Below are 27,147 nucleotides of genomic sequence, written 5' to 3'. Positions count from 1 at the left end.
GGTCCAAGTATTAATTTTTGTGAAGGAATCAGATGTCCAAAATGTAACAGAAAAGGGGAAAAAAAAAAAAGAAAACATGAGGTAAAATTGTGAATCCATTCCAGATACGTCTGCATGTTTCTACTACCAAATCAAAGCACTTTTTTAGTCAGAAGTCTGCTTGCCTTTCTGTAAAAGGTTATATTCTTTTCATGCATTAAGGTATTTTCCACATTTTTCAGTGATTGAACAGTATGTATTGATTTCTGCTGAGCATGGATTTGCTAATTATAAAGGGAAATCTCTGTGATACTGGCATTAACGTTATAAGCAGTTACACATCATATATTATTACTGCTGTTTTGGAGGTAAAATTTCAGGTCTTCCAAGGTCTAAGGAACATTAAAAGGGATACAGTGATTTCATAAATTTAATCCTGACCTCTGGTGGCTATTGTTGTGAATCAGTGCCTTAATTCAGACGTGGAAGTTGGTTTTTCTTGTGTTTCTCTGGAAGAAGATTTCTTTGTCTTAAGCATATGTGTTTACTGATGCAGTATAAATTATACATTTATTTTTAGCCAGTAGACTACAAATTATATTTTCCTTTATATTAGTAAATACTATTTCTGTGAATTATTTTGAAAATACAAGCAAGGAACAAAAATCAGAGAGAACGTCCTTTGAGGGACTTCCATAACTGTCACTTGTTTCATATATTTCGTTCACCAAAACAGTTGCTCCTGTATTGTAAAATTTAATTTTTTCTTACTTTGTGGTTATTTATTTATGCAGTTGTCTTCAAAGCTCTTGTTACTCCCTGCTTCCATTATCTTAAAATGCTCTGTGGTTTGATTATTTCTTTAAATGTTTAATTGTTTGCTGGGGTATGTAATTGAGCACATCATAAGGTATTAAGGCATAAGGACATGTCAGTGTTAAAGGTGAACTGCAAAGCTTTAAAAGAAGAAATTATAAGGATGTACATCAATAGTATTTATGGGCTTGCAGAAGATCTCTATGCAGGTAAACTGCTGGGGCCATGAGACAAAACACAGAAGTCCAGTAGGCCTTGCGTAGACATCTGTTAACGCTGAAGTTGGTATCTGGACTGCAGTCTTCATATATTGCAGATGAGTGAGAAATTAATCTTAAACTAAGATATTTTGAAGCTAATAACTCAGCCCCAACTGTCCTGTCTGCTCTGACTCAGCAGAATTTCTGTCATGCGGGAAGTTGCCACGCTGCTCATGAGGCCCCCATCAGCGCAGGACCTGGCTGCTTTTTCCATAGATTACAGGGCAGTTTGTTATCTTGTCATGTTTCAATTTGCACTTTACGAGAAGGCATAAGGCATTTGAAAGGAGGAGGTATCAGATGAGAAACAGTACGGGCTACTGTGTTGTTGTGGTTCACTTCTGTGATGTCTAAGAGCTAGGCTCCTGTGAAATGAGGCAGGATTTCTGAAGCTCCAGACAGTTGTTCTGAATGTGTGTAGCAAAATACCTTTTATAAGTAAAAGGTCTTTTGTAGAAATTTCAGCTGCTAAGGAGTCTGGAACGTCTAATGAGATAAGGCTTTTATGTCTTTCCATAAAGCATCTAAGAGTCTTTGATTGTTGCACACAGAAATGATTCACAGGAAGAGAAGCGTGTCCACTGTGGTAGCTTACAAGAATCATACACTACATCTTTATCAATTAAGCCTAAATAAAATGGAAGTTAAAAGAAGTATTCCATAATAGAGTTTCTATTAAACTGCTAGTGTTATTAATCTGGGACATGTGCCAAAATCTGAATAAAGAAATTGGTGCCAGGCACTGTGTAGGCACTTGTATGTCTGAATGTAGAGCGAACATCTGGCAATACACAAATGATGTGCAGTGTCTCTATGAGTTGCCTGGACTGCTGTTTGCTGCAATTTTCTTTATTCCTCCTAAAATAAGGTGGTAATCTTACTGTGGTATCTTCCTTTTTACTGAGGAAGTCAGGAATTGAAAGGGCACTGTGTCAGCTCTGCAAATTCTTGTCTAATGCAGGTTTATTTGTTCTCTTAATTCAAACTCGATGACTATTGATCCCATTTATAACAGTGTTCTTATTGATTTTTCTCAGGCATGACAGTCCTTTGTAAATAAGCCCTGATATAGACTATGGCAGATGTCTGAGCAGTATACCTTTTTTTTAATGTAGACGTAGTATTTGGGTCTGAAATGCTATGACGCCTTTCCATCTCTAATACCATTATTTTTGTTTTAGGCTCTGATATAATAAACAGCTCTGAGGGGAAACACAGCTGTTCTTGCTTTCTTATTTTAAAAGATTGATCTGCTGTTTTAAGAGCCTGCCTGTCAGTTTTATGGTTACTCACAAGTACCCAGCATGTTCTTTTCATTTGGATTTTTTTTTTTTTTTTTAAACCTGTAACTGCTACTTTGGCTTGTGCTTGCCTTTTGGAGATTCGTTGTTGCAGGTTTGCACAGTCTGTAGAACCAAAATTCTCATAGAAGCTGAAAGGGGTTGCGGTGTTAGGTGAGTGAAAGAGGATTATTTTTAAATGTCTTATGTTAAATGTAAAATTTCTGCTCTTTTTCAATTTTAAGAAATTCCTTCAAACTGAGGATGAGAGTCTATCATACTGCCTTTAATCGACTATCGAGAGATTGGTGACTTTCAGAAAGAATAAATCTTGGGGTGTATAAATATCTTTTAGAAGGCAAAACTATGTTTAGTATTATATAGAAATATTAAACATATAATATGAAATGCAGCAGTACTGCATTTTAATAATTTAAAATATAAAGCTTTGCATTGACCTTTAAATCTGAATTCCTTTGTTTTCTTTACATGTTTAAATTCATAATATGGTTTTTGTTTTTAGACAGTAGTATCTCTTTTTGCAGTTTTGGGTGATTTACCTGTTACCTATGGTTACTGTGATGCAACTTACTATATATAAAGCTATTTTGTGTTTCAAATGAAATAAGTTTTTGTAGCATAAAAATTCCTGTAGATCTGCAGGAAACACCACATAAGATTCAAATGAATGGAAAACAGAAATCAAGCCTTATTTCAAATAACAATGTATTTAGAAATTGTCTTTATACAGGTAAATGGTTGCAGTTTTGTGACAAGAACAGCTATACCTGCAGACTTAATCAGGGTACAGTATTGCAAATTGAATCGTAATACTAATGGTGAATACTAAAAACCTCAAACAATTTGTTTTGAACAAAAACTGTGTTGCTGACTAATACTTTATTTTGCATGCTGTGCTCTGCATCTGCATTTATATATTAATATAGTGTTATATATATAGTGTTATATATTAATATAGTGTGTCATTAAACTTGAAATGCAAAACAATTTACTACTTCTATTAAGGGTAAGATTATAAAGCAGAACTTGAAGAAATGCTTTATGTCAGTGCTTTTGAGGTGTGAATTATACTAACAAAGGAGGTTACCATGGCAATAAGATCTTCGATGCTGTATTGTATGTTAATGTTCTAAGGTGGCATTTGATATTTGAGTTTACTTACTGTGATAAAGCATAAAAAAATGGCATGTTAAGGAACTTGGATTGATTTAGGAAGAAGAATTTGGCGTTGGAGAGATTTGTTCTGAGCATGAAATGCAGCACTCTCGCACGCAGCTAGAGGTGATGGAGAATGAATTGGCTGGGAAACAACAAGAGATTGAAGAGCTAAACAGAGAGCTAGAAGAAATGAGGGCAGCATATGGTACAGAAGGATTGCAACAGGTATAATTACCTTATGTTGCTTTCTACTTGCTACTTGGTTACATGCAAAAATGCAGAGCGTCACCTGAAAGAGTTCACACTTCATGGCAGCTGTTCAGAATGCAGTCAGTGTGTGATACAGAATTACACATAATTTCTTTCAATCACATACCATGCGCTCTATTTCTTTGAATGGCATTTCCATTGTGTGTCCTTTTTCTCTGTATTTTGTGACTAAAATTCCAGTCGTCTTTGCAGTGACTTTCTTCAAATAAGGAATGGAAAGACAATTTTCTTCAAGAAAAGCCTTAATTCTTCTCTAGTTGTGCAAAGACTGCATTTCTTTAATACCTTCCTGTTCCTCCAAGATCAAAAAACCTTAGGTTTCACTTCCTAAGGAATGATAGAACTGAGTTGATCCTTGAACTAAAAAGGTATTTGTATGTCAGACTTCCCAGTCTGAAATACAAGGCAACTGTGTCAGAATGTTTTAATAAACATCTAATAAATTGGGATTACAGGGAAGTATTTCTTATTCTAGAAATACCATTGAAATTTAAAGTTGGCTTTTAAAGTAAAGAATATTCTTCCAGTTTAAGCAAGTGGTGCAATGCACTGAAGTCAGTGCTTTGTCGTGCTTGATGTCTTATCTTCCTCTTTTAATTTGGATTCAGGTCACATCATTGTGTTTTTCTATTTGTTGCAAAGTAGAATACAAAAATTGTTCCAATATTCAGTCATTCTCACCTTCATTGTTATTGTACGGTTATAATTTTTTCTGCTTTCATTTGTATTTTATCTATGAAAATGGACGTCATGTTTTCCACCATACTAGAGTGATCTTTAGGTGGTTGCCCTGGAGGAGGTGGTTTATCATTCCTTTGTCCATTGATGAATCTCTGTGTTGCATTTTAAGTCAAACTTAGCTTCTAATTACTATGTTTTGTATCTGTTGTGCTAAACATAATAGTCATAATTACAGCATAATAAAGAACATAAGCATAATTTTAGTTTCTCACAATTGTGACTACTGTTAGTTTTTCCTGAAAAACCTGAAAGTGAAAATGTTTGCATTTTAAAAATGGCTATGATTACTATTTTTAAAATAAATTAAAAATATATTAAAACAAAACAGGCTGTGGTACAATAATATTTTAATAATTGCAGCATATGTTCGTGTGATAGTGGTACAGTGCGTAATATCTCAGTTGAGAAATACATATGGTTTATTTTTCAGAAGAAACAAAAGAATTGTAAAAGGGGAGTGCGGCAGATATTTTGTGTGCTTTAGTTCTGCCTGTTTGTTAAAGAAGAAGATTGAATTTAAAAAGTTGAAAACTACCATATAACAGATAAATTTACTTCTTTGATTTTATTGAACAGATGCAAAAGGAAAGATATGACACACTTAAGTGTCTGATCTGTTCCTAATTTTCTCTATTATAACAAACATCTAGTATTTCCACTAGGTCTGTGCTTTTAAAGTAGGAGTTCACTGCAGTGTTCTGAAAAGAACCTTAAAAGAATTTCCTCAAATACTTTGCATAGTTTGGCTTGTTTAAGGGACTTCTGTTTTTTATGTCCCACTGAATAATGTCCCTATCTTCTAAATCAGTAAAATTTTTCTGGAAGCATTATAATTTTAACTTCAAGACTCAGCATATAACCTGGAGAAGCTTCTTTTGGGGAGCACTGTAAACGAAACAGTTACAGAGGGTGACTGATGGTTTAAGAAGTGTGCAATATGTAGAGGTGAAGCTTCCACTAGCCTTAAATGAGTTCAAATTGACAAAGTGACTTTAAAGTGAGTAACGCATCCATTTATATAATTGCACATGAAAATAGTCCCATATTGTAGACTTTCTGACTGCCTGAGTGTAATCCTACAAAAAAATGAAACACTTGCAAAGGATTTTTTCTTTACATTTATCATTTCTTCATCATTACAAATTACAAAATATTCATCTGTAAAATACACTGTATCAGTTTTGCAGCTTAAGCTGATTTTCTAATGTAGTTATGAATAATTTCTCTGGGTTCACAATGTAGGATACTGCATGCTATCTATTATATGCTGTTAGTACAATGAATGCAATTTATTGCACTTTCAGTGAGAGATGATATAACTTGCATTTATTGTGGAAAAAGTGTTGTAGACATGAGTAGTTGTACAAAATTGCTGAAACACTCTAAGTAGATACTCTGGCTTCCTTTATGATGGTTTGTTTATGTGGCCATGCTTTTTAGTTTAAAAGCAAGTTATATATTTAACTAATTAACATTCTTAAAGGTTCAGATTTTGTTCATTGATAAATACATTTTATGGAGACGTCATATATTGTTAAATGAAGGGGGGGACGACTGTGTCTGAACTATTTACAAATAGAGTTAGCGAAAACATAAATGCTCCAGTAGGTCTGTGTGATATCTTTTAATTGGAGAAGTTAGGGATGATGTATTCCTACTTAACTAGAATAAGCTAGTATTTTTTTTTGTCTGTGGCTTTGACGTGCACTAATAGTTTAAATTTTTTCTTTTGTAGCTGCAAGAATTTGAAGCTGCTATCAAAAAAAGAGATGACATTATCACTCAACTCACTACTAACCTACAGCAGGCACGGAAGGAAAAGGATGAAACTATGAGGGAGTTCTTAGAGCTTACTGAACAAAGTCAAAAACTGCAAATTCAGTTTCAGCATGTAAGTTACAGTGCTACCAATATTTATTTGGGTTTGAAAATTGGTGTCACTTTGGAGGGTCCATAAATGGCTACTTCCTGCAGAAACACAAAAATTTTTGTGCATTTTTGAAGAATTGGTCTCAGTATAGATCAGCAGTCACTTTACCCATCCTACAGTTGTCATTATAGTACCTGGTTTATTGCACTAATTCACTATAAAATAATAAAGATTAGTCCATTTTCTTTCCTAGTATGTGGTAATAGCTTCTAATAAATACTGGATGATGGCAGTTATCTTAGGGAAGAACACTTGTGTAATTAGTTATCAGAGCTTTGGGCAGAAATCCAACCTGTTCTCTTTGAAATCAAAACAGCCAGCCATCAGCTTTGGTGGGCCGCCATTTCATGCTCCAGTCCTTCCTGTATTTTTGGGTAAAACCTGCCTCTTGTGGTGTTATTAGAAAGTAGTTTAAATAACAAAGATAAGCTTCAGAGAAGCATTTGTTCTAAAAAGCACTGGTGATTGAGGTGCCATGGATGCTCTGTTAATCTGCATGACTACAGTTTAGTGTTGCAATTGAATATTGTATTTTGTGCTGTTTAAGCACTTAATACAGTTTTTTTGAGCTTCAAGGGGATTATATTCTGAAGCCTGAGTTTTTAGTATTTGTGGTGGGTTGACCCTGGTTGGATGCCAGGTGCCCACCAAAGCCGCTCTATCACTCCCCCTCCTCAGCTGGACGGGGGGGGAGAAAATATAACAAAAGGCTCGTGGGTCAAGATAAGGACAGTTTAATAAAGTGATAGCAAAGGTTGCGCGCGCGAAAGCAAAGAAAAAACAAATGATGTTATTCTCTACTTCCCATCAGCAGGCGATGTCTAGCCACTTCTCGGGAAGCAGGGCTTCAGTACGTGTAGTGGTTGCTCCGGAAGACAAAAATGCCCCCCCACTTCCGTCTCCCTTTACTTAGCTTTTATATCTGAGCTGACGTCATATGGTATGGAATATCTGTTTGGTTAGTTTAGGTCAGCTGTCCTGGTTATGTCCCCTCCCAAGATCTTGCCCTGCCCCAGCCTGCCATTGGGGGGGGGGCAAAAATGTTGGAGAGACAGCCTTGATGCTGTGCCAGCATTGCTCAGCTGTAGCCAAAACACTGGTGTGCTATCAACACCTTTCTAGCTACTGATGCAGAGCACAGTGCTATGAGGGCTGCCATGGGGAGTATTAACTCCATCTCAGCCAGACCCAATACAGTATTAAAAATTTTATTTTCGGGACAGTAATTGCAACTAGCTCATTTTACAACTTAGAAATGTTTCTGAGACAGTGTTGTCTTGTGCTAGCTCACCATAAAACTATATTAAATTATTTTATTGGTTGGCTATCGCAAAAGAATAAGGATATTTCAGTTCCTCCTAAAAGAACTTATAAAATTTTCCGATAGTCTTTGGGCTTGTGATGTGGAAGAAAAAAGTAAAGATAACTGTATGTAGTGCAAGCTGTTTCTGAAAAACTTGATATATTTTAGGTTTTATCTTTTTTAACATTCAAGTTGCAGGCAAGTGAAGCCCTAAGGAACACCAGCCATAGTTGCACAGCTGCTGATTTATTGCAAGCAAAGCAACAGATACTTTCACATCAGCAACAGCTAGAAGAGCAAGAAAGTCTGCTGAAGAATTATCAAAAAAAGAATGAAGAATTTGAAGTGCAGATTACATGTCTTCAAGACAAAATCACAATGTATGAAATGGTATGTTCCTTACTAAGAAAGATCTCTTTTCTAATCTCTTTTTTTTCTTTCCAGGATTTTGTAGTTCCTTTGAAATATAAATGCCAAAGCACAGATTATGAGTGTGCTGCATATAATGCATACGAAGATTTTAAGTTTTTAAGACTGCTTCTCTTAACTAACACATAATATGTGTATAATTTCAAGCTGAAATTTTTATGTCAGTATTAAGTATCATGTTTTAAAAAATTGCAGAAATATTTACAACAAGTGATGAAATTATACTGTATATTAGAATGCCTTCATTAGATGACATTATTTTGTTAGGAAAAACAATGAAAAATAACCTGTTTGAACAATCTGTTCTGTCTTAAAGAAAGAATGAACTCTTTTCTTCATGTACTTTTTTAAATTATCCTTCATGGAAAACATCTTAAAAATACCTAAAAAAATTAAATGTCATCTAAAATGACAACAGACAAAGCTTTCAGTAGATTGTACCAAATATTTTTATTGAAGTATCAGAGCACAACTGGAAAAAATGGAAGTTTTGGGGGTTTTTTTGCCTTTTTTCTTTTTTTGGGGGGGCAGGGGGTGGGGATTGTCACTTATTCCAAAGGTACAGAAAACCTCCAAATGATGTAAAAAAGTAATTTATATTTACTTTTTATAAATGATCACTAGCCTTGTAAAGAAAGGCATTGTGTTTAAATAGCTAAGTCTGTAAATGTTCTTATATGTTCAGATAATGAACTAAAAATGAGAACATGGTTTTGCTCATTTATTTTTTTTTAAAGGAAAAACACAAGAATGAGGGAGAAGATTTGAGTAAACAAGAAAAAGAAGCATTAGTTGAAGAACTGGAAGCAAAACTTGGAGAAGAAGAAAAAAAATCATTTCAGCTTACGGAAAAATTATCAGATGTCAGTAAATTACTTGAAGAATTGAAAGAACAGATTTCACTAAAGAACCAGGAGATAAGTAATATGAGAGTTGAACTTACAACCTACAAACAGAAAGAAAGACAATGTTCTGATGAAATAAAACAATTAATGGGAACTGTGGAAGAATTGCAGAAACGATGTTATAAAGACAGCCAGTCTGAAGCTGACATTGTGCAAAGAATGGAATTAGAAACACAAAGGAGACTGGCACAGCTTCAGGCTGAATTAGATGAAATGCATGGCCAGCAGATTGTACAAATGAAGCAAGAATTAATTAAGCAACATGCAATGGAAATAGAACAGCGTCTTTTGCAACAAAAAGTAGAATTGGAGAAAACTTCAAGTCTATGTTTGAATGAGAATATTAATAAAGATCAAATGCATTTAATGAATATTAAAATTAATGAATTGAATGTGAAATTGCAAGATGCTGACAACGAAAGGAAAAAAATAAAGCAAGAATTGTCACAACAGATGGAAGTTATTTCAGCAGAGAAGTCTCTTCAACAAACTAAAATTGAAGATCTTTTCCAAGAACTGAATTTTTCAAGAGAGCAGGTTCAAAGAGCCAAACAAACTATAGTGGATATGGAATGTAGATTAAATGAAGCTGAAAAATACCAGTTTGTGATTGAAGATTTAAAAACTCAGCTGGCTTCTGCCTCTGAATTTAGGAAGGAATTGGAATTAAAACATGATGCAGAAGTCACAAATTACAAAATAAAACTTGAAATGCTAGAAAGGGAGAAGGATGCGGTTTTGGACAGGATGGCAGAATCTCAAGAAGCAGAATTAGAGAGACTGAGAACAAAGCTTCTGTTTAGTCATGAAGAGGAACTTTCCAGACTTAAAGACGACTTACAAAAAGAGCACACAGTGAACATGGAAAGCCTTAAAGATAACTTGAATATGCACCATAAACAGCAGTTAGATGAGGTACAAAATGAAATGAGTCAAAAGATAGAAGCCATGCAATATGAAAAGGATAACTTAATCACAAAGCAAAATCAGTTGATATTAGAGATTTCAAACCTAAAAGATTTACAGCAGTCTATTGTAAATTCTAAATCTGAAGAAATGACACTTCAAATCCATGAGCTGCAGAATGAGATTGAAGTGCTTAGGCAAGAGGAAAAAGAAAAAGGTACCCTTGAACAAGAAATGCAAGAGCTGCAGCTTAAAACTGAGTTGATGCAGGAACAAATGAGAGAGAGGGAAGATAGCCTTCAAAAAAAATGTTCAGAACTTGAAACACAAAATAACCTTCTCAAGGGGGAAAACAAAACTCTGGAAGAGAAATTAAAAAGTATGTTGGTAAACTCTGAAGAAAATGTCATTTTTAACAACAGTAGTAGCTCTAAGTCAGAAATTTTGGACTTGGAAAAAAGAATAGAAAAGCTGATTACTGAAAATGAGCAACTTAAAAATCAAAACAGTCAACTCCAAGAGGATACTGAAAGGCAGAAGAGTGCCTTTTCATTTACTGAGAAAAAACTTGAAGCTAATTATAAAGAGCTGCAGAAAGAATGTGCAAGTCTTCTGAAGGCAAAAACTGAGATAGAAGAGAACAAGAATAAGCAGGAAGCTGAATATAAAAGCAAACTCAAAGCTTTGAATGAAAAACTTCACCATTTACAAAGCAGTAGACCTGTTTTATTTAAAACTAAAACTTCTGGTTTTGAAGGGAGTAAAGAAATCAAGGTGTTCAAGGCAGATGCATTTGAGGTTGGAGAAGTTGTTGAGAAAGGTGCGACAGAACTTATGGAAAAGCTTGAAGTTACCCAGCGTGAGAAATTGGAATTATCCTTGAGACTTTCCAATCTCTCTGAACAGTTGAAGTCAAAGCATAGTGAAATTTGTCATTTAAATGAAAAAGTTAAATCCTTGAAAGATGAGAAAGAACAAGTTCTAGCAAAATGTAAAGAACTAGAAGTCATAATTAGTCATACTCAGAGAGGAAATAGTAGTAGTGATGACCCTAAGACAAAATGTTCTAAAGCTCCAAAGAATGCTGCTCCAGCATCTGAAAATAGAAATAAAACCCCTGGTCCAAGGAATAAAGTTGATGAAGGAGTAAATGTAAGAGGAAATCTAGTTTCTGGTAAAGATATCAATCATGAGGTTACAAAAAGAAAGGAGGTTCAGCAAATGTTGAAACAGGAACAGCAGTCTTGTGTAGAACATTTGCATGGGGTTACAGACAGGCTGACAGATGAAACATCGTTAATAGCCATTACACAGAGTGAAAATAATATTCTTCAGCAGCAAGTGGATGCCTTAAAATCAGAACGGGTATGTTACATGAAGCAGTGTAGAAAATAATTTACCTATGAAAATTTGTAGGAGCTTGCACTTGGAAATTTGCATCATATTTTTGCTATTAGATGCTTTGAAGTACAGGTGAATGGTTGTGTGTGTGTGGCAGCGTGGCCAATGGTTGAAAGTGGTTACATGAATGACCAGAATGATAGCCATAGTCAATGTGTATGAAGATGCTATTTTTTAGTGAAAGAAATGCTCTTCCCTTACATTTCATTAAATCAGCAACAACAAAAGATAAGGAGAAGATGTCTAGAGCACTTCATACTTGGATATAGCATTTAACTTACTTAATTGAGGTGAAAACTTATTCAGGACAAAATTTTTTAATCTGATTAGCTTTTCAGTTCTCTAAGTACTCATTCAAACAATATGAAGAGATAATGAAACTCTTCTTCAGTAATCTTTTATCAAACTTGTAAAAAACTAATCTTTCATTATCAAAATTATTCTTTCTATGTGGTTACCACTTCTTAAGAAATGTCTGGATGTGAGCGTGAGAAATGTGTGAAGATACAGAAGTTATGCATATCGTGTGATTAACCAATCTCTATGTTTTGCTGAAGAAATTTTGCTTGTATTTTTTGGTATTGTAAATGAATTGCAGGTGGTATGGGAAGGATTGTTATTTGCGAATAGAAATAGCCAAGTATTGAATTACCAGTATTTAATTAGGTGCTGGCATCATAAATCTGGCTTTAAATTTATATATAGTGATGAAGTTGAATAGCATGCTGCAAGAAGTATGCAACTAAGTTTTTCTGTAGAAATAGATGTTAGCCAGTCTTGTACTAATTTTTTAGATTGATTTTTTTCATGTTCTGAAAATCCACCTAACGGTGAACTAATACCACTACTGCCTAATTTTATGTTGTGTTGTAGTTTGTTCATTTCCTAAGAAATAAATTCACAAGCAAAGCCACATTGGAAACAGTTGTGAGATTATAGAAAAGAGCTACAGCTGTAAAATGTATTTTATTTTTTTATGAGGATGTGGTAAGGGTCTTGCAATTTCCTGCCATAGAACTAAAAAATCATTGTGGTCCAGAGGTGTCTAAAAACCTTTTCAAACTTGAACTCTAAATAGTGCATTATTGGCATATCCTAAACATGTTTTTGCTTTAGCAATAACATCCCCAAAAGTGCAGACTAGAACTACAAGCCTTGGAAATCAGTATTTTTAAGGTCTGCTAATACTAAAGTCTTTTTTCCTGTATTTGGAGTGAACTTTCTTAACCTACTCTGTTGGTAGTGATATTGCTTTCACTTCATCGGGATAAAATTTGTTGGGTTTTTATTGCTGCAAAATAGGAATTGAAGCATATTGAGTTTTGTTGATTTTAGTTTGATTTTTATTTTAAGTTGAAGAAGCGTCATGCTATTTTTTTACAGTTCAGTTTTCCAAACTACGTATGTTTAAATTTACCTAATGCATACCATATCTGCAGCATTCCATTCAACATACTATTAATTTCAAAAATTCACAAAGACGGGACCTTTTTGTTTTCTTGTTTCTCACTCTTTGTAAAATGTGTCTTTTTATTCAAAGACTGATTTACAGCTACAGATGGAAGCACAGCGCATTTGCCTATCCCTGGTTTATTCAGCTCATGTAGACCAGGTTCGTGAGTACTTGCAAGCAGAAAAAGAGAGTGCACTTTGCAGTCTTAAAGAGGAGCTTGTACGTAGTCATCTACAAGACATGAATAATCTTAAAAAAATGCATCAGCTGGAGCTCCAGACCTTGAAAATTCGAAAAGCAGGTAACTTGACCAAAATTACGGGAGTGAAGCTCTTGATATGAAAAACAGTGACTTCAAAAGAAAACAAGCACAAGAGTTTGTGCATGTAGCTGTCCAATAAATTGGTTTTATAGAACATTTTGAAGTGTTTTTGTACCAAATTGTTTACCCATTACAAGTAGTCTATTACTCATGGCACTTAAAAAAAAAAAAAAAAAAAAAAGGAGGAATAGGAAGTGTTACAACTCATGTTTTGCTATGTTGTATTAGGTCAATTGTAAAGAACTATATAATAGATTCACCTATAAGGTTGTATTCTGTACTGAAATAATAAGCAAATGCATCAGCAAAATATTTTTGGGCTTGTTTCATTGAACACTCTTTGAATTGTTGCATTGACTTCCTGCCCACATTAGGTAAGCTTCTTTGCTACTACTTTTTGCCTCAGTGAGCTTTTATGTTATCATGATGGTTTTCTATCTCTACTTTTTCTGTCATCCCGTGATTTGCCCTTGTGTATATTTTTGGCATAAGTTCTTTGCCCTCCAGTGTGTTTCTGTAAAGTTTGATCTTGCTAGAGGTCACTAACACACAAAGTCATTTCTTATCACTTACTCCTCTTCAACATACAGTTCTATGTTAATAATTGAATCTGTCTGTATGATGGAACAAGAAAGAGGGGAACAAAAAACCTATGCCTCTCCAAGACCTGAAGAGGCAGCCTCACCGAGGCAGGAAATTAGGCCTTTAAATAGTTGTTGTGCATCTAGTGTTTAGAAATAATATGAATAATTTATATTCATAGATGATGAAGTCATATCTGCACAAAGACTTATAGAAAAGCTGAATGAAGCTGTAACTGAGGAATGTTCTAGGCTTGCTCAGGTAAGACTTACCAAAAAGCTGCCTTTAAAATGGAAATTTTGAAAAAGAAAAATCATGTATATGGTGAGTCATCATATTTTTCTACATAATTTTTAACAGGTTTTCTTTGCAGCTTTTCTCTTTGCACTGATCTCAAAATAGAGACTGCTAAACCTGATCTTCCAAAATAACTTTGCAAGAGTTTTGTTTTATGTCCTCGTCCAGAGAATTCTTTTGTCGTATCTTATCACGATGGTTTTCTATCCCTACTTTTTCTGTCATCCCATGATTTGCCCCTGTGTGTATTTTTGGCATAAGTTCTTTGCCCTCCAGTATGTTTCTGTAAAGTTTGATCTTTCTAGAAGTCACTAACACACAAAGTCATTTCTTATCACTTAGTCCTCTTGAGCATGCAGTTCTACAGTAATAATTGAACTATTAATCAATCAATCTTAATCTCCTATCTAATGTTTGTCTTTTATCTACTAGTTTGGAATTATTTTTTCCCTTTCTGTGTGTCGCTAGCTATATGTTTTTGATTTAACAGCAGTCTGATGTCACGCACATATTGACACTCTCATATCTGCAATAAGATAGTAATTTCTGTCTTAGCTGCAGCATATCTTTCAAAGACTTAAAAGTGTCTAAGAATCTAACAAAATTGCTGTAGTGTTTCAATAACTAAATATTATAGTCAAAAATTGAAGCTTATTTTTAGTCTGTATTCTAGCATCAGCCAGCAATAATACTATTTTGCCATATCTTTTTTTTTTAGAGTACTAGTAATCAATGGCCCTTACAGGTACTTTTTGACCATCAGTAAAGTTACTTCTTGAACTTATTTCTGGGTAGATTAAGCTACTTCTATCATTCATTATAAGCCATGGTTTTCCAATCTTAAATACTTCAGATGGTTGGTTTTGGTGTTTTGGTTTCTTTTCCTTCTTTGCTGGACTTTCAACACCTTTTTGGGAAGGTGGATAGCAGCACTTTTTTTACTTCAGAGCCAACATAGGAGAGATTAAGCAGGACTCCATGATAGCTCACAGGAAGTAGCAGCTGAATGAGAGTCTTTGGCATTAGTTGTTTCACAGCTGGGAAGATCTGTATGATGCCATGTTGAGCTTTTGGAGAAATTATGGTTTTACTTTTGTAAGTTGAATTTGGTGTCTGTTAAGTCCAAAATCTTTAAATAAAGAATCCCACTTATTCTGAGCAGTCCTTTCCATTTATCTTCAAAAATCAGATGGATAAATCTGTTTGACTACTTGTCGTAACTATGGCAACTATTCTGATGGCCATGTAGCACTAACAAACATGAGGCATTCTGTTTATGACTTGCTTGTGTTTTCTTATGCCATCCCATTTTATCTTATTTGTTCAATACTTAAGAACAAGTTGAATTGTAATGTCTAAAAAGATACAAATTTCTGCCATAGGGAATCCTTCTTCCAAGTAAAATTGTAGTTAATGAGAATGAGACATTTACAATGTAAATTTGCTTTCAGCGTTAATGAAGGAGGCCTTTCGCTGCAAGATTTTAATACTTGGCAGTTCCAAATTAATTAACGATTCCAAAATACACGTATTTGTGCTTTAGCTGAAAAGTCTTTCCATACCTGTTTCTTTTATCAGGAGTTTTAGATTGTCTAGGTTCTTATGACTCAACATCTATGCCATCATTTCCATAGAAGATAATACTCACAAAATACTACTTTCCTGCCACTATTTTTCGTGCTTTCTTTGTGAATTGTGTTTGATAAGTTAATAAAAAATTCTTAACCTTTTTTCTTTGTTTCATTTGTTGTGCAGGTTTTGTGTGACAAGCAGAATGAACATTCTTCAGCTGCTTTAGAAGTTGGTGATAGGGAACAGCATATTTTCTGTAGACCTGCTGCTGTGAAAGAAAACCTGAGTGTAGAATTACCAATACACAGAGGTCAAGCTCAAGGTAATGACATTATGCTATCATGCTGTTTAAAAAAAATAAATACTGATTTCAAGTATTTCAGACTGGCAAGTGTGCCGTTAGTTGTTCAGGTGCTAATTAATGTGCCTAAATAGCTGCTTTAGAGAGTTCCTCACTATTCTGAACCACTTTCATTATGGCTATTTTCTTGCGCTGTTTTCTTTATAGTGGAAATTGGTGAAAAATGTGTTTTGGTTTGGTTTGCTTTTTTTCCCCTCCTCCTTTTGTAGAAGAAGCTAGCAGCTCTACAAAAAAATCATACATATCAATACTGTATAAAAATGCATCCAAAATTTGGAAGGGGCGTCACTTGTTTCAATAATATGTAATGTTTATCAGATAATTCTTCAGTGGAGAACTCGTAATCAATTCACTGTATTAAAATGTTTGATTTCTGTTTTAAGTCCCTGCTGGTTATCTGTGTAATTTAGCTGTGCAAGAACTGGATGCACTTCTACACAAGATAATGGAAGAATACAGTAGGCTGAAAGCACTTCAAACACAGCTGATGAAGGATTGTAAACAGGTAAACTTTTTATAGCATATATGAGTATTTGAATTTTATCTGTTCCATGATTTCCCTCTGGATGAGCGAAGAACGTGTTTGAAATTGTGTTTATGTTCCTGGTTGAGAGGCAGAGCAAGGCAAGGATTTGATAAAATGGAGAAAGCTGCTACCCATGTCACAGAATCGTGGAATGGCTGAGGTTAGAAGGCACCTCTGGAGTTCATCTAATCCAACCCCTTGCACAAAGCAGCATCAGCTAGAGGAGATTGCCCAGGACTCTGTCCAGCTTAATTTTTAATATCTCCAACGATGTAGACTCCACAAGCCTGGTGGGCAACCTTGTCTTCTTCAAGCTACATATTCCCAGCTCTCTCAGCCTCTCCTTGTAAGACAAGTGCTCCAAGCCCCTGCTCTTCTTTGTGACCCACTGCTGGACTCATGCCAAAATGTCCGTTTCTCTCTTACACTGGGAGTGCAACACTGGACCCAGCAGTCTAGATGTGTCTCACCAGTGCTGAGTACAGGGGAAGGATCACCTCCCTCGACCTGATGGCAAACACTCTTCCTAATTCTGCCCAAGAGGCTGTTGGACTTTTGTCATAATGGCACACTGCAGGTTCCTGTTCAACTTAGTGCCCACCAAGGCCCCCAAGTCTTTCTCTGCAAAGCTGCTTTCCAGCTGGTCAGTCTTCTGCATGTACTGGTGCACAGGGCTATTCCTCTCTAGGTTGCAGGACTTGGCATTTGCCTTTGTTGAACTTCATGAGGCTCCTCTCAGTCCATTTGTCTGGCCTGTTGAGGTCTCTTGAAACAGCAGCACAACCATCTGGTGTATCCCAGTTTTGTACAGTCTGCAAACCTGCTGAGGGTGCATGCTTGTCCCATTATCCAGGACACTAATGAAAAGGTTAAACATGTTGGCTCTGGTATCGACCCATTAGCTACACCACTATTTATTGGCTTCTAGCTGGACTTGCCACCAATCACAACATTTTGAGCTCATCAGTTCAGCCAGTTTTCAGTTGGCCTCACCAACCCCATTATCCATCTGTTTGTCTATGGGCATGTAATAGGAGGTGGTGCCAAAAGATTGGTCAGGTATGATTTCCTCTTCATAAATCCATGCTAAATGGAGTATCTTCTCACCTTCATGTGTTTGGAAAGGGTTTCCAGGATTATTTGCTCTGTCATTTTCCCAGAGATCAAAGTGAGGTTGACTTGCCTGTAGTTCCTCAAATCTTCCTTCTTTCTCTTCTTGAAGGTAGGAGTGCTGTTATGTAGTCCTCAGAAACCTCCCTCAATCACCATGACCTTTGAAAGATAATTGAGAATGGCCTCGTAATAACGTGGACCAGCTCCTTCAGCACTCCTTGGTGTATCCCATCAGGCACCACAAATTGTTCATGTCCAGTTTGTTCCCTAATGTGATCCTCCTCCATCAAGGTTGTCTTCCTTGCTCCAAACTTTTACACTCGCCTCAGGGGCCTGGGATTCCCAAAGACAAATTTTATCAGTAAACTTGGAGTTAAGTACTTCCATGTATTAAATAAGGTACAGTAACCAATTATGTCTAGAGATGGTTGAAGGTCATGTGTATTGATGGGTATACATGCACAAAAAATATCTGTATGTGAAAACTGCATTTTGGGCTTCAGGGGGGTGTCAGTGTCTTTCTCTCCTCCTTGGAGAGGAAGTATAGTGCTCCTGGAGTCAGAGGAATTATGACTTAACAGTTTGTATCCAGAGAGAGGAGTTTGAGATTTACAGTGGACATTCTGCACAGGCTGATCAACTAGCTATAAATGTATACTTGGTCATTCAGGCTGTAAAATGAAACACATTGTTACACTGTACACTCTCTTATGCATTGGCCACCAATCTTTCTTGTGTTTATAATTACAGTTAGTATTTTTGCATTATTGCTAGACAAATTATTGTAATTTGTATTTACTTGATTATTTTTTAGGTCAAAGAACCATGTCCATCTTCTTCAGAAAGGACAAAAGGAGAGGAACCTAGCCATCTGGAAACAAGAAAGGAGTGTCTGCAGACCCCTTCACAGGGTCTAATGGGTAAAAAGATGCATATGCTGGTTTTAATACATGTATATTCAGAGAGAGAGAGAAGACAATGACTTTAAATTTTAACTGATTTATAGCTTACTACCTCTTGAAGCACGTAAGAAATTTTTTCAGATTTTGCAGTATGATACTCTGATTTTCTTAAATCTCTAAAATATTTCAGAATTATATTCTGTGAAACAGTTTTTGTTCAGTCTTTTTCAGTTTTTCACAGTTAAAGTTCTGTTACCCATATCAAATACAGTTTTGCAAAATGGAAGATTAAGTGATAATTAGTTCTTATGGAAAAGTAGTTGATATGATACCAGAAGAAATTTTTAGCTACAGTAATTATTCAGTCCATCACTGCTAGTAAGTTTGGAGGGAGTTAATTTAATGTAATTTATTTTCCCCCCAAATAACGTACATATAGATCCTACAATTCAAGAATACTGTTTGAAGGAGATAGGGAACCTTAAAACACAACTTGAAGAACAACATGCTCAAGAACTGGAACACCTGAGGTCCTATTTCCAACAGCAGCTGAAAGAAAGTGAAGAGAGGTACACTACAGAGATTGTCCATCTGCAGGATAAGCTTCAGAATGCTGGGGTATCCTCTGACCACACGAGGTATTAATCCGTTCTTTAATGCTTATAACTTTGTGCTGCGCACAAAAAGAAGTGTTTCAAATAATCATTCGTGTAAAGCTATGTGCTTTACTTAAATTTGAGAAATTCTTTATAAACACATTATTCTTACGTTGTTTTGTTCCTGCAAGAGTTGAGTGTTACGAAGAAATGACATAACATTGCAAACTAAGTAGGGCAGCATTTAGAATTTATTATGTTTTTATAGTTAATAGAGGAAGATATGAGAATTGGAATGATGTGTAAATGTCATTTCATATATATGAGCTTTTTGGCAGTAATTTCAAAACTTCCAACTCAACAGACAACTTTTAACCCTTGAAACTCCAGGCAATGTACATTACATCTAAAGACACCTCATGTAGAAATAGTTGCATGAAATTGATGATTTTCTGGAATGATACGTAGCAAGAAAGTTTATGGCAGAGCTGAGGTCCACTTGACACATTCTGGCTTTCACCAAGTCATGGGCTGTGGGATGTACTCATCAGCCTCTTCCTGGCCCTGACCATTGTGGCCATTGAAACCTGAAAGAGGTGCAAGTGTCTTGGGAGGATCCTGACAGCTGTGGAGCCTCCTGTTCCTTGATTCACTGTCTCCTTGAATGTGTTGAAGGGTGCTTTTGTGCCCTATTCAATGTCATCTCTGGTTTCCTGTTCTTCCATTGTTGACCCTCATATTCCTTCCTTATGTTTCATTTACTGTACTACAAATCCACTCAGTTTCTCTACATTTTTCTTTTATCTGAATCTCCCTTCTGTGAGAGAGAACTGTGAGAGTTTGTTAATCAGAGCAGTGCCCAACTGTAAAAGTGAAATGGGTAGACACAGTGGCAATAGGAAATGCTACTAAGGAGGGGGGAAAATTGTCTAGATGTTTCTAGAAATTGTTAAATATTTGATATACTTACCACAGTACTCTCTTAAAAAGCAAAAGGACTGTTAAGAGAAATCCTTAGAAGTTGAGAGAAATGAAGATAAAAGTATTTTCCTTCAACCACGACCCATCAGAACCCGAACAGCTGTTTTGCCCTTATTGTTTGATCACAGCCTTTTCTCAGCCATCTGTGTTTTTCTAACTTTTAAACAGTTTTCCTTTCATTCCTTAAAATATGTTTCTAGTCTTGGAAGTGGCAAGTAAAATAATGAATTTTTTTTCCTAATTTGAATTAATACTTGTATATACTTGTTTTGAGGTGAGTAAGAGGTCCAACGTCTGAAAATGTTCATGCATCTGTAAGGCTGAGGCTGTAGTTTTGTATCATTGTTTTTGCATTATCTGCCTTATAGAATCAGTACATATTTATTAGCCTGAGCTCAGTTTTAAGGGACTGTATGGCTTCTTAAGTACTTTTTAATCCTTTTAAAAAAAAGTACAAGCTATGAGCATTTTCAAAATGCAGTTTGTGAAACTGTATACTTCTGTTTGTGTGTTGGCCAGGACAAGTTATATATATTCATATATGATTTCTAAATTATTTTTAAATAGGTACTTAGTGTTCTGAATTCATTCATGATAAGTATTCAGCTAAAATACTCAAAACTCATTTTACATGTGTTAAATAAGCATTTATAGCAATTATTGATATTTATAAGCTAAGAGTAGAGAAAAAATTTCCCATGAAGAGTTGCATTCTTTTTAGCTTTAATACCTGAAGTTCAGGTTTTAAACATTAAAATTAAATTGGAGTTTTACAGGAAAAGTTCCTAGATCAGTATATAAATTGGTTTCTAATAATGTAGTATGGAGGTCTGTCTCATTACATCTTAAGCCTGAAGAGAAGATGAGTGTCTTTCAATGGGGTAGTCAGTAACCTGTTGAATGATCTGTTTCCACACCTGGTTTGTTGCTGCATCTTTTAAACTAAGCTCTAAGTAGAAGTGTAGCTGTGGCCAAGCGTGGGAATTTTGGGGGGACAGTTTCATCTGGTTGTATATCCTATTGCAACATCAGAAAGGGGGGGGGATTTAAAAAAAAGGAAATCAGTTGCCACTGTTCATTCATCAAATCAAGCATGAATGCTAAGAATAATGGGTTGCTTTTTGTAGTTAAAAATGTCACAAGTTTTATAAAATTACTGTTACTGTTCTGGAGTCCATTTCAGGATTATCTAAACCAGCTCTCAGATTTGAGCAAAAGAAAAGCTTCATGATCTCTGTAAAACCTTAGTGTAGTTAAGATTGTAAGTCTCACAGACAATAAACTTACCTTCTCACTATTCATTTTGTACCCTGTCTTTTACCAAGGTATTCATTTCTGTGTGGTAGCAGATCACAAATTGTAGAGGAGAAATTTATTTTTTTAGCTAGTTTGATACTGTATCTTAGCCTTTTGGCAGTGTATTTTTGTTAAGTCTTTTTCAATATGTAGTTAAAGGGGAGCTAGAGTTTTGGTGGTGTGTGGTGTTATTTTGGTTTTTACTGATTTACAGCACTCTGAATATATAGAGCAGTTCTGTTGGCGAAGACAGTCTCTGAATATATTTCAGCATGTTGTTATCTAAATATAAAATGAATCATATTAGATTGCTTACTATTCTTATGTTTATGCCTCGTCTATATAGCACAAGAAAGCAAGCAAGCAGTGCATGTGTTGCTACACATCAATTTAAAAGAACAAAAATAAATATAACCATTTTCTAGGTTTTTTTATGGCTTCATACACATAGCCATTCTGGTTTCTCTCATATCCGTATGATTCAAACAGGTGCTTTTGTCTTCATCTTATTGTATAGTTATTGAGCACAAAGTATTCTCAGGTAGCTTTAAAAGTAAGTTGTTTGTGAGGTCCTTGGCAAAACTGGTGTTAAGGTGTATTACGCTGAGAAGAAGAGCTAGCATTTGGAAGGCAGATGAATTACAAAGTCAAGTGTATGAAATTAATGGCATGGGAAAAGATGTGTCCTGAAGAAAATATTTGCAGTTATTTGTCTTTGAATATATATAATATAGATATTCATATAATGCATATTTGAATAGAGGAAAAATAATGTCTATTGAAATATTGATTTCCACACTGCGCACACACACCCCCTTTTCTACCTTTTTAGTGTATCCACAGGTTCAGAAATAAAGCTAAAAGACGTCTTCAGGAAAGAAGACGCTGAAAATTTTCATCAGCAAAAAACAGATGAAGCACTGGAGGTATCATATAGCTCACTTGACAGCTAATATACATATGGTCAATATAATTGATATGCTTTGGGTTCTAAGATGAAATTGAAATATGGACTAATATTAGGTAGTATTAAAGTAATTATTATCTTAGTATTATGCTATGCTATTAGACAGTCCATGTTAGAGGAAGATTTAAATTTTGCTGAAAAACATTTCTGGAAATTATGAGCAATAAAACTTGCTTTATTGGTCCTGGTTTAAATTATATTTTTTATTTTTTTATTTTTCTCTGAAACAAGACATTTGGGTTGGGCTGCTTCTTACTAAAGTTGAAGAAAATTAGTGTTCAAATTCTGGGATTTCTTGAGGAGTCTTTAAAATATTGTGACTTTTCTTTAAATACTAGTTATGAAAGAAGAGTGATTTAAGTGAAATCCTAGTACTTTTGAAGTATAGACTGCACAGTTTAGGAGAAATTTTGAAAAAATAATACCAAAGATCTTAGAAACCAAATGCAAATGGAAGAGACCCCATACATTCCTCCCCTAGTACTGCTGGAAACCTAGCTTAAAAATTCTGCATTTTGAAAAATAGCGATGCTGTTTTGTACTGTGATGCTGTGCTTTCTCACCTGTTTTCTCTGCATTTGACCATTTAAAAAGTGTTGGAAGAAGAGTTGTTGTATTAATTTTGAAGCAGAAACAAGGCAAAGTCTTTTGCCTAGTTTATGTTGTGGTACAAAATCATGTGATTTGCATGAAATGAAGATAATCTAATTGAGGAGAAAAATCTCTGTCAGATTCTAAAACTTCTAAAATTAATGAAATAAAAGCCCCAATATATGATCTGAGATTTCATCATTTTTTACAGCTTGCTAGTGAAACTGAAATGCAGAATGATCTGGATGTTGTTCAATTGCTAGAAAAACAGTACCAAGAAAGATTAGAAGAAGAAATAGCAAAGGTACTATTTTTATTTTGTTACTTTAAAATATGTTTTAAAAATGCTGTCATTTTCACTTGCCATTTCTAACAATTCAGACAGTTACAATACTGTATGCCAACTTTTGTTTGATTTATTTACAAGGAATTGTTTCATTCGGATTCTGAACGGGAAAGTCTTAAAAAAAAAAAAGTTCTGAAAAGTTTTGGGGTTTTTTATTTGTCTGTCCTATTCTTAACTCATAATTTCTGTTCATGTGGGGGGTGGTGGTGGTGGTTTGCTTTAAAACGTCAAAGAAAATAGACAACATGCACCCATGCTTGACACTAGAATTTATTTAGAAAATCCAGAGGCTTAGAGAGTGGATTTCTTGACACTTTAGGCTTAACAGCGGGTCAGTTCAAAAGATTTTGCACTTAAGTTTCACACTATTTTCTGATCATATTTTGTGCATTTTAATATATTGTGTAAAATGCACACTCTTTATTTGGATCTGGTGACTTTCTCTAAAACATGAGAAGTAAAATTAAGATTTTATAGGTAGAGTATATTAAATTGTGTGTGGATTTAGTTACTTTTTGACTTTCAAAAAAGTTTTCACTTCTTTGCACAATGAAAAATTATCTCTGCTTTCATTATATCATGGCATAAATAAAATTAACATAAATGAAAAATTTGAAAAAATAAAGAAATACTTCTTTAAAGGATTTGCAGTCAGAGTTAAGAAGAATGTTATAGCCAGCGCTGGGTGATGACATTAATTTAAGTAATCCACATCTCTGGACTAAAAGTTCAATTTCTCTCATCTGCTGCTAAGAAAACCCTTCTTAATGGAAAAGCGAAGTACACGATTGGCTAGTGTCTTGTTAAGAGCAGTTTAAGTTCAAAAGACAAACTCACATTTTCTGGAAAGTAAGAGTTAGGCGTTTTCTTTTCAAGTGTAACACTTCTCTATTTCTTACACTATTTTTTTCACACTTTTTGTAGCTTATGCTATAAATGGCTGTGTTTTAAATCTAGAAAAGAACTGCTCATGTGATTGGAAAAGGGATTTGTTTGTGTTAGAAGGGGATACTTGGCAATACAGAAGTTACTAGCCTGTTGTAACTGCAACTGCAGCTACAAATGCCAGTAGAAGTTTCTTTCTGGTCAAGTAAAATTCCTGTGATGAGTATCAAGCACATGGCACTGCTGTCTTTATACAGCCCAAAATTCCATGTCAGTGAAACCTTTACAAAGGATGCTTGGTTAGATAGAGGAAGCTTAGCACAGGTGCACTTATGTCAGTATGCCAGGACTTTTTAAAGTTGCCTTATAGAATTTTTTTTGAAAAGAGCTGGACAATTCTGTGCTAAAAAATATATTTTAACTGAAAATAGCATCATAGTTTATTAAACTACCTTAAATACAGCATGTCTGTATTTTAAGACGTGACTGTTGATGAGATTGGCAAGATGTCTCTGTTCTTTTACATTTATGTTTTCCTCTGGGGGGGGGGAAATCATAGTTCAGAACTCTTAGTACTTATATTATTGATGGTCAGCAATGAGATTTCTTCAGAAATAGGAGATGCTGTAAAGCATAAACTAATACAGACTTTTCTTTCTTATGCAGGTAATTGTGTCAATGAGTGTAGCATTTGCCAAACAGACTGAATTGTCAAGGATTGCTAGGCTGAAGGAAGAAGTAGTACAAACACAGATTGTACATCAACAGGGAATGCATTTTGAAATTAAAAAGCAATGTAGTGAAGAAGAGGTTGACAACCCTCTTAGAAAAGCAACAGAAAAAGGCAGTAAGCATGAAGAAGAATTGAAATCACTTTGCAAGGAACTCAGTGAAGAGTCTGGTGAGATCAATTCACTTGGAGAACAGCTTCATTCTAATAGCAAGTCTGGTTGCATATTAGGACAGACCCCACAGGAATCGGTGATTTCTGAAGAATTTTTTTCACATGTCAAAGGGCTTACAGTGGAAGAGGCACCGGTAAGTGGGGGCAGGGGGGGAAGGCAGTATGTAACACCATATCAACCATATCTGAATAATCTTTCCAATGGATTTACAGTTCATTTCAATGAGAAAAGTACAAAGAAAGAAGTTAAGATGAAAATTCCATTTAAATATTTCCCTTTCAAAGGGGTAACAGTTTTAGACCTAAATTATGTACCCTTATTTTCTGTGTTCTGCCTGACTGTCATAGCATTATGCTATGCTGTGAGGAAAGGAATATGACACTGGTTACATGAAAATTAGATTATTCCATTTCATGGATAAAACTGTATTGCAGGCAATAAATTGTATAAAGACTTTTTGTAAGCTGGGTTATATTCTGGTATTTATGCAAGGAACACGTTAAAAATAATGCTTAAAGAGTTTGAGTCCCTTGTGATAAAGGATATCAGCTGAACATAAAAATTATAAAAGTAATGTGTAAAATATATATTTGGCATTTCACAAGAATGGGGTGGGGACAAGGTGGAATAAATATGGTAAAAAGCAGTCATAAATTTTGACTCACAATTTCATCCTAAGTTTTAAAATTTTTTTAATTAAATTTCGCATTAGTTGAAGCAAAAATTACACTTTCAAATTTGTGTAACAGTTAAACATTCTGATCTTGTTTTATCTTGATCGCGAATAAACTGTAATATTCCTGTTTTGTATGGTACTGCTCTCTCAAACTTCTGTTGTTGTACACACACTCATACACAAGTGTATGTGCCACTGTATTTTCTGTTGAGATCCCCACCAGCTACAACGCATAAGCATTGACACTGTTCACAGTTACTTTAAAAAACTTGTATTTTAAATGGAGAATAATTCTAAGTCTAGACCTTCCAAGAAGCAGGCAACAACATAATGCTTTCGTGATAGCTACTTTAATTTGTGAAAGTATTTTCTAAAATTTATTAAATGTTTACTAGAAACTGTCACTGAACATAAAATGCTAAAATAGTTTCAATATTTCAGCGCTACAGTGAGATGATGGCATCAGACACAGAAACATCAAGTCAGCTGTTGTTATATGAGGAACGTTTGGAAGACATGCGACAGGAGCTAGTACGGCAATATCAGGAACATGAGCAGGCAACAGAATTGTTGAAACAAGGGCACATGCAGCAAATGGAACGTCAAAAAGAAAATCAAGAGCAACTCTTAGCAGAGCTTGAGAGTCTTAAAGTGCAATTAGCTGAGGTAACATGGAGTTTGGCTCAATGAGTTAACATGGGTTAACAAAGGGACATCACCAGGCAGATTTATATTTATTTATACTTGTATCTCTAATATATATTGAGACACGCACATATTTACTATATGTGTGCATACACACCCATGTGCACACACACATATATCTATTTGTGTGTGTATATATACAAACACATATATGCCTATATGTAGAAAAGGCATATTTCTTTAATCAAAGCTCAGTCAGTGATGGATCAATCTAGACTTCTGTATACCTGGAGAAAACCTGCAGTGCTGCACAGCAGCCAGAAGAGTGAGTAAGTGAGCCCAGATTCATTGTAAACCATGCCACCTTCCAGATACATGGCCCTGTGCATGATGTAGGCTAGCATCCATTTACATCAATGAAGCCACCAGCCATAGCTAGAAATACCATAGAATTCTTCATTTTATCTCATCCCCACTTGAGGTCAGAACTTGAACAGTATCAGTGGCTTTCTGCAACAACTTCCTGCCTTTTTTTTTTTTTTTTTCTTGTAATCGTAGGAGATTAAGTCCTTACTGACTGTTAGAATGAAACAGAATCAGTGGGGTTTGGTGGGAAACACCACTGTTTCTTTGCCTTTTTAAACTTAACTTGCTGTCACTCTGTATCTATTCAAAGTCTATAGTAGGTATGCTAACGAAACTCATTAATTTATCTTAATAATTAAGTCTTCA

The 27,147-nt window shown here is 35.1% G+C and overlaps 1 protein-coding gene across 9 annotated transcripts in view; it reads left to right on the top strand.

Annotated features, from left to right (window-relative positions):
- Positions 1 to 27,147, top strand: part of AKAP9 (A kinase (PRKA) anchor protein 9) — a 124,345-nt gene that overhangs the window by 40,775 nt on the left and 56,423 nt on the right. For 3 of the 9 annotated variants that reach the window (XM_010573297.1, XM_010573369.1, XM_010573133.1), the window contains exons 4-18: positions 3,087 to 3,140; positions 3,569 to 3,739; positions 6,261 to 6,416; positions 7,951 to 8,148; positions 8,925 to 11,363; positions 12,940 to 13,153; positions 13,938 to 14,017; positions 15,809 to 15,947; positions 16,370 to 16,491; positions 18,440 to 18,545; positions 18,967 to 19,165; positions 22,233 to 22,326; positions 23,170 to 23,262; positions 24,856 to 25,227; positions 26,212 to 26,436. In XM_010573297.1, the coding sequence (XP_010571599.1) occupies positions 3,087 to 3,140; positions 3,569 to 3,739; positions 6,261 to 6,416; positions 7,951 to 8,148; positions 8,925 to 11,363; positions 12,940 to 13,153; positions 13,938 to 14,017; positions 15,809 to 15,947; positions 16,370 to 16,491; positions 18,440 to 18,545; positions 18,967 to 19,165; positions 22,233 to 22,326; positions 23,170 to 23,262; positions 24,856 to 25,227; positions 26,212 to 26,436 (4,662 nt within the window). The remainder of the gene's footprint in view (positions 1 to 3,086; positions 3,141 to 3,568; positions 3,740 to 6,260; positions 6,417 to 7,950; positions 8,149 to 8,924; positions 11,364 to 12,939; positions 13,154 to 13,937; positions 14,018 to 15,808; positions 15,948 to 16,369; positions 16,492 to 18,439; positions 18,546 to 18,966; positions 19,166 to 22,232; positions 22,327 to 23,169; positions 23,263 to 24,855; positions 25,228 to 26,211; positions 26,437 to 27,147) is intronic. The other 6 variants (XM_010573519.1, XM_010573213.1, XM_010573686.1 and 3 more) reach the window with 4 other exon arrangements.

Source organism: Haliaeetus leucocephalus, unplaced genomic scaffold, assembly GCF_000737465.1.
Source record: "Haliaeetus leucocephalus isolate CR32 unplaced genomic scaffold, Haliaeetus_leucocephalus-4.0 Scaffold0, whole genome shotgun sequence".
Taxonomy (NCBI): domain Eukaryota; kingdom Metazoa; phylum Chordata; class Aves; order Accipitriformes; family Accipitridae; genus Haliaeetus; species Haliaeetus leucocephalus.
This window is presented reverse-complemented; position numbering and strand designations above follow the sequence as displayed.